Source organism: Clupea harengus, chromosome 20 (assembly GCF_900700415.2).
Source record: "Clupea harengus chromosome 20, Ch_v2.0.2, whole genome shotgun sequence".
Classification (NCBI taxonomy): Eukaryota; Metazoa; Chordata; class Actinopteri; order Clupeiformes; family Clupeidae; genus Clupea; species Clupea harengus.
The window spans coordinates 486,879-504,665 of NC_045171.1; the positions used below are offsets into that span (position 1 = coordinate 486,879).

General features: G+C 41.3%; 3 protein-coding genes across 3 annotated transcripts; all 3 read right to left on the minus strand.

The window, feature by feature from the left end:
• Positions 1 to 2,500: 2,500 nt before the first annotated feature.
• On the minus strand, positions 2,501 to 4,276 carry LOC116217977. Its single transcript, XM_031557998.2, has 4 exons — positions 4,015 to 4,276; positions 3,639 to 3,673; positions 3,208 to 3,365; positions 2,501 to 2,976 (listed from the first exon to the last, which is right to left on the minus strand). Exons 1-4 carry the CDS (start codon positions 4,114 to 4,116, stop codon positions 2,501 to 2,503), a joined length of 771 nt encoding a protein of 256 aa, XP_031413858.1. The 5' UTR covers positions 4,117 to 4,276.
• Positions 4,277 to 4,844: 568 nt separating this feature from the next.
• si:ch211-255i20.3 (transmembrane emp24 domain-containing protein 11) lies at positions 4,845 to 9,035 on the minus strand. The gene is made up of 5 exons (XM_031587503.2): positions 8,785 to 9,035; positions 7,713 to 7,804; positions 7,296 to 7,421; positions 6,740 to 6,886; positions 4,845 to 5,292 (listed from the first exon to the last, which is right to left on the minus strand). Exons 1-5 carry the CDS (start codon positions 8,921 to 8,923, stop codon positions 5,143 to 5,145), a joined length of 654 nt encoding a protein of 217 aa, XP_031443363.1. The 5' UTR covers positions 8,924 to 9,035; the 3' UTR covers positions 4,845 to 5,142.
• Positions 9,036 to 9,766: 731 nt separating this feature from the next.
• Positions 9,767 to 16,081, minus strand: spon2b (spondin 2b, extracellular matrix protein). Its single transcript, XM_012841319.3, is given in 7 exon segments — positions 9,767 to 10,617; positions 11,691 to 11,804; positions 11,807 to 11,873; positions 12,452 to 12,643; positions 13,075 to 13,298; positions 14,438 to 14,681; positions 15,777 to 16,081. Coding segments are annotated over 6 exon segments (1,059 nt in total). The 5' UTR covers positions 14,673 to 14,681; positions 15,777 to 16,081; the 3' UTR covers positions 9,767 to 10,390.
• Between the last annotated feature and the right edge of the window lie 1,706 nt (positions 16,082 to 17,787).

The following is a 17,787-nucleotide window of genomic DNA, read 5'->3' on the forward strand; positions in this document are numbered from 1 at the left end:
CAAGACATACTATGTCATGATTACAATGTTCAAAACTTCGTAGTGCTGAAGACGGAGGTTCTGCCTAGCCAAAGACAGGGTAAGAAGACAGAATTGTACAAGGCCTGGGTTATCGTCAACAAGACAAACAACTGCATTCTTACTGCGAACTGCACCTGTATGGCTGGGTATGTAAACCAACATACGTTTACTATCTTAAATGTTCATTATTTGCCCAATTGTCAGTGTCAGCAATTTAATCAAACAACATGTAACTGCTTATTTGCTGAAATCATAGCTAAAACAAAACAATGTTATATGTATAGCCTAAAGTACAAAACATGTGTTTCATACATTAGACCTTTTTTTATTCAGGTTAGGGTCATGCTGCAGCCATGCAGCTGCACTTATGTTCAAAGTTGAGCTGTGGGTCAGGATGGGAAAGACGGAGAGGTGTTGTACTTCAGGGACAAATATGTGGATCCACACATCCAAGAGAGAGGTGAAACCAGCCAAACTGAGTGAGATCAGCTTCAGAAAGGCTAAAAGGACAGACACCCACCTGCAGCCAGTCAGAGTAAAGCGTAGAAAGAATCATGTAAACGGTAGGCACAATCTGAATGTAGACGAGATCAGGTCATGTACATATAGCAATCAGGTATTCATTATATTTTATAATTAATGTAAATACATAAGTTATAATCAGGGTCATGTAACTATTAATGGCAGATGCAACCAGCTTTGATTGCAATTTGTATGAAAATAAGTTATCTAACATTTATTTTGTGTATTCAGAACTGACAGATGAAGACATTGCAGAATTGAAAGTACTGGCACCTAACGCAGCTGTGCTCACTACCATGGACTTCAGTGACACAGATTCAGCAACAGAATCTGACACAGAGACCGAAGACCTGCCAGAGCCACTAGTAGCTCTGTATGATGCCAATCTGAGATGCCTCTGCAAAAATGAACTACAAGAGAGGAGTGAAGAGACCTTTGAAAAACTGAGGAAGGAGTTAACCAATGAGCAGTGTGTAAACCTTGAGCTTACGACAAAAAATCAGGCCCACTCTCAGGCCTGGCACACACACAGAACTGGAAGGATAACAAGCACAACCCTACATCGTGTATGCACTGTAGTAACCGAAACCGCTAAAACAAACCTCGTAAAACAGGTAATGCACTACAACAAACAAGACTTGTCCCATGTGCCAGCAGTACTTTGGGGAAGAGATATGGAGGACACAGCCAGAAGACAATACACAGAAATAATGAAAGCACAACATCCCAACTTTGACGTGAAGCTCTGCGGTCTTGTTGTGCGGCCAGACAAACCACATCTTGGGGCATCGCCGGATGGAATAGCAAACTGTACCTGCTGTGGGAAAGCAACTGTAGAGATTAAGTGTCCATACAAATACCGTGATGGTCTGACGGGGAGTAGCGAGGACACACAGTTCTGCTTAGACAAAGCACTACAATTAAAGAAGAATCATGAATACTACCATCAAGTTCAGCTTCACATGTTTGTATGCAACGCCCAATACTGCGACTTTGTGGTTTGGACAAAGCAAGTTGTTGCTATCAACCGCATACCCAGAGATGAAGAAATGCTGCAAGCAGTCCTGCCTAAAGCTGAAGTGTTCTTCAAACAGAGTATTTTGCCTGAGCTGTTAACACGCAGCATGGATCCACTGATGCAAGCGCCTACAGTCTGCTCACACTGTCAAAGGCCAGACTTTGGAATGATGATTGACTGTGCAAAGTGCAAGAACCATTTTCACTACACATGTGCCAGAGTAAGAAGAAAGGTTGTGGATTGGTATTGTGAACAGTGCAAAAAAAACAAGTCAGAATGAAATGTACTTCAGAGCAAATTATTTAATACAGTACTAATATTTTACATTTAAACACTTGAATGTGCAATTAATTGTGTTTATGACAATAAACAGTTACTTACAGAATTAATCTAAATTAAGCTTAATGTCTTGGGACTATACATTTACAAAGGTTTGTTAATGCTCCACACACAATCACAATATCGTCCAAGAGGTCAACCTGTGTGAGTGGAATAACAGTAGTCAGAATTTTGAAATTTTTCCATCTACCTATTATTCTTTCAATGTGTATTCTCACATTAGACAAACGCCTTGATATGTCCACTTCTTGAGCAGAGAGCTGCTTTTTACCTTTGGTAAAGTGAGGGATCCTAAGGGTGGCACCACGTGTGGCAAGCTCATCTCTGATGGTAAAACCACGATCTGCTAGTATCTCATCATTATGCTCTAGAAGGTCATAAAATCCAGACTCAGCTGTAATTTGTTTATCTGAAACTCGCCCACCCCAACCTGCCGACAGAAAAGAAATGGCTCCTGAAGGTGACATGCCAACCAAATATTTAACAGTGTTGTGGCTTTTATAAGTCGAGTACGTCTGGGCTCTGGAGGTTAAATTTGTGGGTCTGTTGATAAAAATTTCTGTACAGTCAATAATGCACCTGCAACGTTTATATTTAGGTTTAAAACATTTTTGGCATATTCTTTAATACTGCATGCTTGCTTGGCCACTTTATGAGAGGCTTTAAAGTTGCAGACATAACAGGGAGCCAACTTCTCAAAATGTTTGAGATGTCACTTTCTGTGACATTAAATCTGAAAGCAATATCCTTGTTGCAGAGCCCTAATCTTAGTTTCATTAGGATGATTAATAGATGATCCTTCAGGTTCATAGAGCCACGCACAACCTCTACACTGTCTTTAAGTTTGTGAATCAACCACTCAAATAAGACACTGGTCAGACCTGTAAAAAACAGAACCTGCACTGCTTTACTCTTGATAGAGCTAAAGGAAAATTGTGTATTTGTGAGTGTTGCCTTTAGTTCCTCATTCTCAGATTTCAGTTTGTCGATCTCCAAACGCAGGTTGACACACTCTGCAGAAAGTTGGCTGTACTTGTGTTTCAGATCATCATGGAGAACCTTTGGGACTGTGGCTTCTGAAATAGATATTAGATAGTAATAGACTTATAAAAGAAGCACTGTCACTTGTTTTAGTTGAGCTTTTCTCAATATTATTTGATAGATGTTTTCAAACCGCATGTGCTAAACAGAATAATGTTCAACGTCATTCACAACACAGTTCTGCTGTATTGAACAATAAATAAACAGGACCTGATTCATCCTAATAATGACTGCCCTACATTAGTTAAGGTATTATAAGTTCTTACCAGTGCATGGATCCGCACCAGGCTCCATTCTGCTGTCATCTGAGGACAGGCAAGCTCCAGAAGATTCTGATGCAACCTCATCACTAGCTTCTTTGGACCGCTGTACATCATCTGGTGGTCTGTGGGTGGTTTCTTCCCTTTTTCTTTTCCTCTTAAATCTGATACACAGAGATGAAGGCAAACAGTCAGTCCAAAACAGTTTAGTTGCTTGGTAGATCATAGGAAGTTATCAGGTACCAAAACCAAGTCAAGTGTAAATTACATAGCATACCTCAACAGGGCTTCACAAGACAATGCAGACATAACAAAAATCTGGTCTGACAAATTATCTAAAAATGATGTGACATTACTTGCCATACATTCTCTGCATTTTGATGCATGCAATGTGATTCCGGTTAGCAACTAAATAAGGCTAAAGTGACAATATTTACCTCTCAAGTTTTGTATCGCCATTGTCTATTTCACCCTGGGTTGAGAAGGAAAAGACAGAAGGTACAAAGTCGGGACTATTGAAGTCCATGGATACCTCTCCTGTCCAAAAACAGTATTCTAGTTATTGACAGTACGATAGTGTAACAGGTACATTTAGCCTGAGTTTGCCAAGCTTACGACACTAGCTAGTCGTCAAGCTAACTACTAGCAAGACAACGTAACACAATTTAAGGTAAGTTAGCTAGAACGACTAAAACTTGTACATTATTCTGTGTTCTATTGTTAGATAAGCGTACAACTTTACCGGGTTATTTTGTTGTTGTAAGCCAAACCGAGTGATGTGTCTGATTTAGTGCAGCTCTAATGTTAACTTACCTGATATGAAGTGTGAACTGCAGAGTCTGGCATTTTTAATATGGTCTTCGTTCCAATCGGCTCTTCTGATGGCTTGTAACCAACGACGTCTGCGGTTGGCATTAAAAGAATTGTTAGCTGCTGGTATTCTGTAAAACTTAAGATCCTTGTTTACAGATTTCCGATTCTGGCATCCCACAGCACAACACGACATTTTTCTGGTTGTCTTTTGCAACCAACTTGCGCGGTTGAACCTGTGTGACGTCGTTCTGACGTAGGGTGAAAATTGGTCTATTGGTTTTGGCACTGAGCAACAGAAACAGCTATGTAATGTTCTAGTAGGCTACACATGGCTTTCCGGTCTCTCTACAGTGACTGTAGAGTCTACACTGTCCTATCTAAATGTTAGTAGGCTATATTATATGCTAGTCTTTTGTGTTGTGGGTTTGCTTGAGAGTATATTTTTTATGTGGTGTGACAATAGGGTACCTTCCTATAGTCAAACTTTTAGATAAAAAAAAGTTCAACCTTAATTAGCAACAAGAGATGCCCAGAGAGGACAGCAGCGGTGCCTTTGTAGCTGCAGTTGAGGACATTAATGTGGATTAATTTCTACATCAGGTTCATAACATCTGTGTGAAAGGATACGTTTCGACCTCTCTAGCATTTTATTGCAGCTGCACTTACTGTAATAATCATCTATTGCCACCCCCTACCATCATATCACATGCTATTAAAGGCTAAACATAGTTATTCAATTTGTATATGTCACATTTCTCTCACCCCTACCAGGTTTTACCAGTGCTTTTCAAGAGGAATGATGAAGGATGCCATGCTCAATTTCTGACTTATTGAATTTTGTATTTGATTTACCTCTGTTTTGTAATGATTCTGGGTTTATGTAGTCACCACACATATGATCCTGCAGTCTATCAGTCTGTGAAGTCATAGTTTAATGATGTTTTCATTTTGGTGGATTAATAACAACAAACACCATAATAATAATAATAATACCACATTTTTGTTCCATGAGATCTGCGGGCATAACATCAAACTAGTTTCATAACATCAAAACATCAAGCTAGTTTCATAACATCAAACTAGTTTCATAACATCATAACATCAAACTAGTTTCATAACAGCATAACATCAAACTAGTTTCTTTTCAATGAGAAAGTCCTTCAGCCTCTTCATCTGCCAGAATCCAACGGAGAGTAAGATGGCCGTCTGACTCATCGCCCACCATAAAACGCTCCAATTTGTTTGCTCACTGATCTCTCGGAAGGTTTCTTCTCGTTCCTGGTAATTAAGAAGAGACACAATCTTAAAACAAAATATGTGGCAATGACTTAAACTTATACTGGTGTAGTTGATATGCATAAAACACAATGACTTGGACTGGTATAGTTGATATGCATTAAACACATGAAACACCATTTCAGCTTTATAGAGCTTTCCCAATGTTTCCTTTCTGTGTAGGATCTTGATTTTCCCAAAGAAGGAGTAGTGTCCAGGTATACACACACACACACACACACACGCACACACACACACACACACACACACACATAGATTCATAGATACGTATTAGATGAACTGCACAGAGGAACTCATATGCCAGAATGAGCTTTTAAACAGATTTGGTTTTGCGAAAGGTTGTTGATAGTTGAACCAATGAAATGACACCCTTCTCCTCCGTGTTCCTGAACCACTGTGTTGATTGGCAGGGATTGTTTGTATGCTTCCCATTAGAGCCAGGACTGTGTACAAACACCACAGATACTGAACAGACAGCTAGAGGGCCGGGACAAGCAATTCACTGAATTTGAAAAAAAGTTTATGTGATTAGAATCGCGGATCAAAATAAATTTAAATGAATAACTCGGTCACCGTTGCACAAAAAAGACTACGGCAAGAATGTGGAGCATAGTGCATATTTTTGTATATAAACTAAGTTAACTTAAAAGGAAAGATGGCGTGAAATCACATTATAATTTGCCGTCTCACTGAACATAAATCAGCCTCTTCCACTAGAGGGAACCCAAGAGCTTTCATTTGAAATGAACACAGTTTCGTAGCAATGCGCAGAGTCAAGGCTTCTCCACTGATACGAAACGAGGGAAAGGCTCTGGACTGGGCCTTGTACACAGGCACAGTTTGCAGGGTAAGCGTGTACACAGATGCTAGTACATGAAGACACTACAGAAGACTCTGACTCACTTAGAAACTTGGATTGTCTGTCCTGTTCAGTTCTGTTCATTGTCCTATCTGACTGCGGTCTTCGGGATTGCATGTCCACATTAAGATGTAAAACAAATCCACTTTGATGTAGGCATAGCAGTAGTGTAATGAAGTAGCTGTTGACTGTGAGATCTGGTTTGTAAGATCTCATATTTTATTATCTTCGCTGAAAGGGGGGCAGGCGTTCCCACCACAGTGGAACTCAGTATACATTTCCAAAGCTTTTTTACGAAAGTAATATGCTGTAAATCCTAAATACAGTGGAGCAATTGAACCTATAGAGAACAAAACTGTAGAAAAAGTGAACTGAGAATATCAATGATGACCATTATGGATAGGCTATTTATCTACTTTTAATATTTTAAGAGAAAAGTGGACTAGATCTTTGGAGCATGGTGTCACTATATTCCTTTTTTCTTACATTGTGACTCAGGTGATGTTTTGTTGACTTTTGCTGGTCACGCTAAATTTGTAAACCCATTATAGCTGCTATAAAGTGTCTTACCCTTTGGTAGTCTTGTTGCCGAGCGATATAATTCATCTGGTCGATCAGATGCTGTATGCTGTACTCCATAGTCTTGACGGTGTCTTTAGCTTTGACAGCACTGGGATCGACGGCGTGTTCCCCCATTTGAACATCCAAATGGACTCTCTGAAGTTCATGAGAGAGGAGAGGAGAGAGAGAAAGATAGAGGAGAAGAGAGAAAGAGGAGATGAGAAAGAGAGGAGAAGAGAGAGGGAGGAGAAGAGAGAGAGAAGAGGGAGAGAGAGATAGAGGCACAAATGAGAGACAAATGGACTCTCTGAAGTTCATGGTGAAAAATGGAAAATCATATTTTTTTTGTGTAATTGATTAATATTAAAGCACTTTATGCTGCACGTTCTTTTGCATGAAAGGTGCTATATAAATAAAGTTTTATTATTATTATTATTATAATATCATCATGTTATCATATTATTAACACAGATATTTTCTAACTAAAGCAATAGGCTGCCTCTACTGTCTCGTTGTTTTTGTGACAATGACAAATAAAGTACTTTGAACTTTGACTTCAACATACCAGCCTTTCTCCTGCAAAGACAGAGAACCTGGTGGAGTTTGACTGCATGCAGAGGTAATGCTGACCGGAAGCGTGAGCTGTGAAGGTAAACTTCCCATATTTTCCGTACCGTTTCAGCAGCAGTATCTGTTTACAAAACACACAAGTTATGGCTCATATCTGTTTACAAAACACACAAGTTATGGCTCATATCTGTTTACAAAAACACACAAGTTATGAAGTTACGGCTCATTGTGTCACTTGAATATTGTATCCAGCCTGCCTTGTGCACATGTTGAAGAGATGGAGTGAGGAAATAGATAGATAGAGAGAGAGAGATAGAGTGAGGAAATAGAGAGAGAGAGAGAGAGGAAAGCCTTGTGCACATGTTGAAGAGAGAGAGTGAGGAAATAGATAGAGTGAGGAAAGCCAGGCGACCTCATGATCGGGATCTCGTATGGTGACGGTCATGCCCAGATGAGGAGTATTGTCTGGTTTCTTTTCATCCCAGTGTTCTAACAGGAAGTAGCCTGAAATACAAGTGCAGTAGACAATACAGTTAAACATCAGAAAAGTTCAAACATCAGAAAGGTAAGCACTAGCTATTTAGTCTAAAGAAAATGGCAAATTGGCAAAAGACTGTAAGCTCACATCTTAAAGGAACACTGTGCAACAATTGCAACTAGTTTTGGTATCATCTTCCAATTCATTTTGGTGGTATATGGTGATGTGATTTACAGGTAAACAAGCCTGTCTTTCCCACTAACTGCCCAGGCCCATGCGTCATGCACCCCCAGCCCATGAAAATGCAAGGAAAGCTTGCACAGCAGGACACCGCCAATTATATCGCCAAAAGACACGAGTTAGCACGCTATGAAGCTTTTTATCAGTGCCAGCTGTGTTGATGCTGTGCTTGCGTATGCCTTTTAGGTAGCTCGTTAGCTTTAGACAAAACTCCTGACTGTTGTTTTAATGTTCAGTTTAAAACGAACTAAAATTGAGATGATCAAATTATAAACCAATTATGGACTGATTCAGAAGACCAAATTGTAAACCAAGACTGACCGCTTGTTAACACAAAAGGATTTATCAAACATGAGTAGGTTTATTAAACATGAGTAGGTTTATTAAACATTAATGCATAGTATGTATAAGTATGTATATATAAAATTGTTAAACCCTATTTGTGTTAACATTTACATGAAGTCACATTTTGTACAGTGAAAGCTTGACCCACAATGAAACGGTGTCCATTGCAATAAGGCACGCTCTGTAATCTGCCTTAACAAACACTAGCATCATGTTCTAGTCATTTGAGTCAAATCCATCCTCTCCTATACTGTTTTCAATTAACCTCAGTTAGCGTTCCATGCTATGAGCTGGTTACCATGGTATCTCAGAGCTGTCTATACCGTAGTTCTGTAGCTAACACAAAGCTAGCGTATGTGTGAGTTTGATTTGAGACATTGCTATGGTATAAGATTCACAAAAGAGTTGAATAGTTCCTGACCTGTCACCAGTGTGTCCTCTGGGATCTCCTCGATGATGCACTTCTCCTCCTGTTCGCCGAGGTCAAAGTACATGGCGCTGGCCCACGCCACAAAACAGACCTCGAATAGAATTAGAGTCAAGATTCGCATTTCAAACATTTTACTTTAATGTTAAACTCAGAGAATGCAGAAAGAGCACGGATGCCTCTATGTGGAACTGAGAACGACTCGATACACAGACACACACACACACACACACACACACACACACACACACACACACACACAGACACACACACACACACAGAGACACACACACACACACACACACACACAAACACACACACACACACGCACACACACACACACACACACACACACACAGACACACACACACACACACACACACACACACAGACACACACACACACACACACACACACACACACACACACACAACACACACACACACACACACACACACACACACAGACACACACACACACACACACACACACACACACACACACAAACACACACACAACACACACACACACACACACACACACACACACACACACACACACACACACACACACACACACACACACAAACACGAGATAACGTGTGTGAGAACCCGCCACCTGCTTCTTCTGTAGGCTACAGTGAATTCCATCTGTCACAAGGGCAGATAAAAGCGCGAGCCGATAAAGGGAATGCAATAGGTGACTAATTAAGTTTTAACTTTGAAAAGTGGGAATAGTTTATTTGAAATCTCCCTGACTTCAAGGATCTTCAATCTTCCATTCTCAGTCATAAAATGCCCTGAAATGTATAATAGTTATTAATATTAATTCATATTATTATTATTAGTAGTAGTATTATTAATAATATTAGTATTAATGCAGTGTTCTATTATTCAGTTACTGCTTTGGTTGTGTTTGTAGGTAACTAACCAGGTCAAGCATTGCAGATGCAGTGTTGCGATAAAGAAGCCGGGGCAGTTATTGAACACAGTTTTATTTACAGGTAGTTTATCACAAACAATGTACAAAATGACAAAATAAATACAGCACATTTAAGTCCCTCGTCCTGCTTCAGACGGACGGATCCTTCCCTTTACAATGTGTTCTACTTAATGGTCTAGTAATGCTGTCTAATCATCTGGAGGACAGTTAGTACTCTTATATAAAACAGGGCTGTGAGTGTTCACAATGCGGGTAGAGTGAACAGTGTGGGAATTTGATTTATGAGGATGTTACTTCAGCATTTGTTATAACCACAGATTTCGAATGTCAAGAGTGGATTTTTCCAGGAGAGTGTGTGTGTGTGTGTGTGTGTGTGTGTGTGTGTGTGTGTGTGTGTGTGTGTGTGTGTGTGTGCGTGTGTGCGTGTGTGTGTGTGTTGAGCTCCGGGAGAGAGAGAGAGAGTGTGTGTGTGTGTGTCATAATGGGCAGTTAAACACTTCCAGATGACTTCCATGACTGAGCTTGAATGCAGTCCGGGAGAGAGAGTGTGTGTGTGTGTGTGTGTGTGTGTGTGCCATGACTGAGCTTGAATGCAGTCATCTTCTGTAGAGACGCCTGAAGAGACGCCTGAAGAGGCAAGAACGTGTCCTGTGCTCCCTCAGTGGCCTCTGGGCGTAGAGGAGGAGGGCGGCGGTGGTGACACCACAGGAACACAGTTGTCTGGGCTGCAGTTCCTCTCTTCCTCCAGAGGGGGGCATGGTGAGCCGTTGTTTGCAGGGTGCAGATGGATGTAGCGAGTCCTGTGCCTCACCCAAGGCTCGCCACACTTCCCCTTGCACAGACCCCAGGACGACCACGCAGACACCTCACAGTCAAGCGGAGTATCTGAAAAAATGCCATGATTCAGGTTAAATACAGAAAGGACATGATTCAGGTCATGATAAATACAAAATCAACATGCTTCAGGTCATGTGACATACAGAATCAATGTGATTCAGGTCATTTTAAATACAAAATCAATATGATTTAGGTCATTTTAAATACAGAAACAACATGATTTAGGTCATGTGACATACAGAAACAATATGATTCAGGTCATGTGACATACAGAAACAATATGATTCAGGTCATGTGACATACAGAAACAACATGATTCAGGTCATTTTCAAATACAGAAACAATATGATTCAGGTCATTTTAAATACAAAAACAACATCTAATACTATTCATGCACGCATGCAGTTATTAATGGCAGGAAGGAATCAGGGAATCATGAAATGACTTGAGTGAGCCACAATGTTCTCTCTGAAGATTAAACAAAAGCACAATTCGGCTACATGATTTTAGTTTTGTTTAAATACAATTTAAAATCAGGCATATTATGAATAATATATGTACAGTACTTTCCAGTACTTTTGTATCTAGGAAAGTAAAAAGCCATTAACATTTCTATTATATGCCTCTTCACGGATGACCTCGTGCCCAGTGCTGTGTTATATAATACTGAGAGACTTGAGCTGTGCAACAGAACCGCAGGGCTGGATAACTCCCAGGGAGCTACTCCTCGCTCCTCGGCTGTTAAACTGCCACATGTGGTCAGACACTGTTATTTGTTTTGGGGGGTTTGTTTCTGGGTTGCTATGGAGACGTATGCTTTAACATGCAATGTTTCTACAATAGACCAGGTTATCAAAACATCTCTCGGCCGGTGGGGGAAGAACGTTCTCATCCAACTTTAACTTCAAGACTGTTGTACACTATTACTAAAAACTTTATTCAAATATAATTATTTCCTAAATTTCCCTCGGGATTAATAAAGCATCCATCTATCTATCTATCTATCTATCTATCTATCTATCTATCTATCTATCTAATAATATTTTATAAGGTCCTGCAAAAACTCTCTGCAACCATTTGTTGTGCATTTTTTTATGATGTCATACATTGGAATGACCTACTTATGAGGGATCCTTCTATTTCATTGCCGTCAGGGATCTGGTTTGATTGGGTCGGTTCCACGGGCAGGCTGAAGACCAGATTGTTCTTCATCTTCTTGAGAGTGACCTTGGCCAGGGGGGTAGGTGCTTTAATCGGGGGTAATAGAACGAGTTGGCTGGGTGACTGGGAGAAGATGAAGTGATCTGCAAGAGAAAAATAGCTTTCATCAATATGCTTATTTGTTAATAAATCTGCCCATTTTGGTATGTTCTACAGTATCTCACTGTAGAACATATTTACACTGTACATAACTGTATTGTATTGTTTGTAATTATTGTAAATATGAGAGAGCTGTAAGACACCAGAATTTCCCCACGGGATTAATAAAGTATTTATCTATCTATCTCAGAACATCATGTCACAACTTTCAGCCATTCTCCATGGGTTAATGCAGTGTTGCAACATGGGTTAATGCAGGGGACCCCATAAAATCCATTTGCCAAGTCTCGCGACCCCCCACACATTTTGACAGGATACTATAGGTCTAAATTCAGTTTCATCTTGAATGATGAGACTGCTTGCTGAGACAATATCAGTTTTCATTATCCACCCTGATGTAGAAAACACCATTTCTGATAGACTATACAGCATGTCAAAGCCTAATATGTTGATGCACAGGGCAGCAAAATCATTTCGCGACCCCCAAAAAACATTTGGCGACCCCACTTGGGGTCCCGACCCCTAGTTTGAGAACCACTGGGTAAATGCACATGTTCCATACCGGTGAGACTTTCTCCTGAGGCAGGGTTTCAAAGTTGGGCGAGGAGAAGGTGAAGCCACTGTCGGTCCCCGCATCATACGGGTACAGGTCCAGATGGATGCTTTCTTTCCAGTGATCTCCATCACATAAGTTCAGGCTGTCCACACCTATGAACCAATCAGGACTCGGCACAATCCGCACGATGAAGGACAGCTGCAGGGACACATGGCCATTATTATTGATCATATATTATAATATATAATACTTAAACACTTAACCAGAGCATATAGGGTCTTTATAGTCCTTGTATGGGCTCTGTAGATGGTATTAGAGTGAAGCAGTGAAATGTATTGTTGTCTCTGCCCTACATTACGGCTGTATCTATCCCTTCTTTGTAGAAAAAGACGTGGATTCATTACTAAATCTACCTACATGCACTGCCAATAGCTCTTTCCTTTTATGAATATTGATGTGAAGGTGACACGGAAAATAAGCAGTTACATGAAGCAGAGTAGGACTACATTTTATTGTTTTCCAAACAAACATGTTTTGGAAAACTGCAGAGGCGATGAATCTATCATTTTAGAGTTCAGACGCATATTTGACCCAGGGTCACGACGATGAGTTTTATTTATTTCACTTACAAAAGAGTGCCTTGCAAAGACCTCAAACTCTGCGTTGGTCAGGCCCGTCCCGTCCAGCACGGCGGGTGCGGAGAATAAGCCGTAGACGCTCTGGATCTTCTCCCCCGCCGCTTCCACCTCATGGATGAGCGTCCACGCTTCTCCCTTCTCTGTGAACTCCCTGACCCCATTGCTGGCGTACGCGTCGCTCTGCCAGATGTGGTAGTCTGAACTGTGAGTTACCCCTAGAAGAGAAGAGCAACACACATGTAGTCACCAACTGTCATTTCTGTACAGTTTTCCTTTAACAGTGCAAAGGCTTTTTAACAACCTCACTACTGAACAGCTAACCCACTGCAGCATATATATTTATCCCTGCACTTCTCGCACTCTCAACTTCTTCTTTGCACTATTGTTTTACAGCTACTGTATATATGGCCATTCCGCCTTGTATATATTTTTAAACTTCTTAGACCATTGCACTGGTGCACTGTTTGTTTTGTATTGTGTTATGTAATGTATATTTTGTGTAAGCACATTGAGAGCCACTTTACTTCACCAAGTCATATTCCTTGTTTGTGCAAACTTACTTGGCCAATAAAACCTGATTCTGATTCTGATTCTAAAGTATTACTCAATGTCCAAGTCCTTCATCACACCAAGTCCACTCTCTGGTTTCATTGCCGTTTCACAATCTAGATTTCCAAAGTAAACACTGAAAGACGTAAACAGAGCAGCAGCTGGAGCTGAGAGATATTTACACGTATTTATTTACGCAAGTTTTGACTCGGGGCACGCAAGAGCACTTCACTCACCGGACACGGGGGACCACTGGGTATTTACACGTATTTCCAGACTATTCTCATTTGTAGTTCCACGTTGGTGGAACGAAACTGCCTAGTACTACCAGAGCAGGGGCGTCCCTCTCTACCTTCAAGAAGCAAACTCTTCAGAGAGCACTTCCCTTCCTAACTGGCACCTTGACTAGCGCTTAACTTGCACTTACAGCAGTTACATTCCTGCACTTCTTTTTCCGTTCTAGGTAGTTTTTTTCTAATTCTTATGTAAAGTAGTATTTATTGTTACACCATGTTTTTTTTATTGCTCTTAGCTTGACTGTTCTCTCCCTTGTACGTCGCTTTGGACAAAAGCGTCTGCTAAATGACTAAATGTAAATGTACTGTAAATGTATATTATATGCTAGTCTTTTGGTTGAGAGTATATCTTTTATCTATGTGGTGTGACAATAGGGTACCTTCCTATAGTCAAACTTTTAGATAAAAAATGACTAAATGACTAAATGTAAACGTAAATGTAAATGTATTTATTCACGCAAGTTTTGAGTCGGGGCACGCAAAGAGCAAGAGCACTCCACTCCACTCACCGAAGACGGGGGTCCACTGGGCGGGGGGCCGGTAAAGGGGATAGTGCTTTGGGAAGGAAGTCTGGCTCCATCTGCCCGTAAACTTCAAGCTGTACTTGGCCGTGTTGGTGGCGCTGCACACGGGATCCACGCTACTCACAGGCAACGAGTTGACTCCACTTAGCGTGTTAAGGGTCAGGGTCAGGATGATGGCCAGCAAGCAGTCCACACAGATGGGGGACATAACGACTTCCATACTGGAACACTGGCAGAAGGAAAAAAAAGAAAAAAAAAAGGAAAAAGACGTGAGAAAGAGTAGCAGAAGAGAAGCCTGCTCTCCCCCTCTCTCCTCCTCTCTCTTCTCTCTCCTCTCCTCTCTCTCCTCTCCTCTCTCTCCCTCTCCTCTCTCTCTCTCCCTCTCTCTCTCTCTCCTCTCTCTCCTCTCTCTCTCTCCCTCTCCACGCAGCATAGCACAGGGCTCAAGTGGTGTGGTGAGAAGGATACGGAGCCGCATGAGCAATGGGGAAAGAATTCAGCGCTGCTTGAACTCATTTCCAGTTCTCCACGGTCATTATTCCCCTTGTAAACCTAGTTCAGGAGAGGCAAAACCACACACACACACACACACTCACACACACACACTCACACACTCACACACACACACACACACACACACCACACCACACACACACACACACACTCACACACACACACACACACACACACACACACACACACACACACACTCACACACACACACACACTCACACTCCACACTCACTGAAATGTGGGTCGCAACAAAAAATAGAAGCCTATAATACAGTATATGTTATATTTTTGGTATTTAATGTGAAATGGAAAGATTTTTCATCTCTTTCCATTCTTCCATTAGCTTACAAAGGACAAAATCCTACAATTCAGATGGATATAGTAACTAATGATAATGCTATCAATTTATATTTCTTTTTTTTTCTCTTCTCATTTTTACCAACACATTTTAAACACATTATAATATAAAACAATTCTAGGAATGAAACTTTGTTATGGAATGCCTTCGTATCCATGATAACATTATTTATTTGAAAGAGTCAAACCAACATAAGATAGTAATGTTAATCCCACATGAATTGGTCCGTATGGCAAAGAAGTGCAAGCTCTCAGAACCTTATGTGAGCAAGTTTTAATATGCTATCAATTCCATGCAAATGCTAAAGGTAATATGCATTTTCAATGCTAAAGGTAATATGCATTTTCAATGCCAAAGTTAATATGCATTTTCAATGCCAGAATAAAACATGCAATGCAGGCAGATGAGAACTAGCTGTACGAGTTTCACGGCCACACACACACACACACTTACGGATGAGATGCAGATGCAGTGGAGCTGAGCGGCGTGGAGCGTGGAGCGTGGAGCGTGGAGCGTGGAGCGTGCGGCGGGCGTGGAGACCACCTGTCCTGGGCTGTCTGGGGCCAGAGACTGCGAGGCTCTCCCACGGCTCTCTGCTATTTATGCTCTCCAGGAGGTTCCCCTCGACTCAGAGTGTATCAATAACCTCCTGACCCCACCCAGCTGCGCTGATGCATGAACCATACTCTACATTACAAGCTCTGCAGAGAGGGAGAGCAGCCAGAGGGGAACACACACACACACCACCCTCCCTCCAGGCAGCCAGAGAGGGGGGAATACACCACCACCACCCACCCTCCAGGCACCCAGAGTGGGGGAACACATCACCACCCACCCACCCTCCCTCCCTCCAGGCAGCCAGAGAGGGGGAACACACCACCCTCCCACCCACCCTCCAGGCAGCCAGGGAAGGCTAACCGCTCCAGCATGCCGCGGCTGGATGATTGCTCCCATATGCTCACGTTCAGACTCCCTCCCTCTCTCTCTCCTTCTCTCTCTCCTTCTCTCCCTCTCTCTCTCCTTCTCTCCTTCTCTCCCTCCCTCTCTCCCTCTCTCCCTCTCTCTCTCCTTCTCTCCTTCTCTCCCTCTCTCCCTCTCTCCTTCTCTCCTTCTCTCCCTCTCTCCCTCTCTCTCTCCTTCTCTCCTTCTCTCCTTCTCTCCCTCTCTCCTTCTCTCTCTCTCTCCTTCTCTCCCTCTCTCCTTCTCTCTCTTTCTCTTCCTCCCTTCTCTCTCTCCTTCTCTCCTTCTCTCCTTTGGTTCACAGTTTTTCTTTTCCTGTTTTTGCAGTTTGTCTGCAGCTTCGGTTTTTAAGGGTTCTTTCTTTTTTTGGTCATGATAACTTGGATCATTTCAGTTCTGACAGACATACAGTACACACAGAGACCTTTGGTCAGGTTTGGGTTGAATTGGATCTCCTCAAGCTGTTTTTTTGTTTTTTATCTCAAACAAATCAATATTAACAAAATGTTTTTAATATACTCACTATATGTGACCAAACACAGAAAAAAAGAGATATCATGTTTTGTGAACAGCTAAGGAGGCTTCATTAGTGAGAAGCTAAGACATTAATTGTGCTGGAATTGTAATAAAATAGTCTATTATTGCAGAATGTGGCTCTGCAGTGGAATGTGTTGGTCTGCTAAACAGTGGAGTGTGTTGGTCTGCTAAACAATGGTGGCATCTCTTTCTAAAGCCCCAAGAGCCGGTTCTTCTGCATCGCTGCTACATAGCATTAAGCAAACGGAGAAGTATGAGGGGTGAACAGCGATAATGAATATCTGAAGGGGTATGGAAGATCATACTTGAGCAGTGAAGGGACTGGGGTGGCCTAAATTCTTTTTTTTAGTTTTTCTTTGGAAGTGGTTCAGGGCGACGTCCGTATCAGGTTTGACAATTTGTGGAAACTTCAACTACGAATCTTAAGCTGTGTGATTTATGTTTGAATCTTAAGCTGTGTGATTTATGTTTGTCTTTTAGAATAACACTTGACACGGTATGTAATGTGTGCTGTCTGCTAATGAGAGCTTGAGAAAGGTGTGTGTTTGTTTATGTGTGTGTCTGCTAAAGAGAGCTTGAGAAAGGTGTGTGTTTGGTAATGTGTGTGTCTGCTAAATGAGACCTTGAGAAAGGGAGCATTTGGCAAAGGAATTTGCCAGTCAAGAGAACAATTATTCTGATGTTTGTTCACTGGCTTGTTTTTGTCTGGCTGTGAATGAAAGAATGAGATTGATGTTGTGAGTCAACAGAGAGTTCCGCCTATGAGAGCAACAACTCCAATCTTTTTTATAATAAAGAAACAAATCCATGTTCATAAATTGTGTTACAAAAACTTGTCTAATGATTGTATGATGATGAACATACAATTTCTGTGTAAGCATTTACATTTATATTATCGTGTCTTTACATTATTAATACAAAACCAATGACTTGTTGCAAACGTTAACAACAGTATAAAAAACTTTTA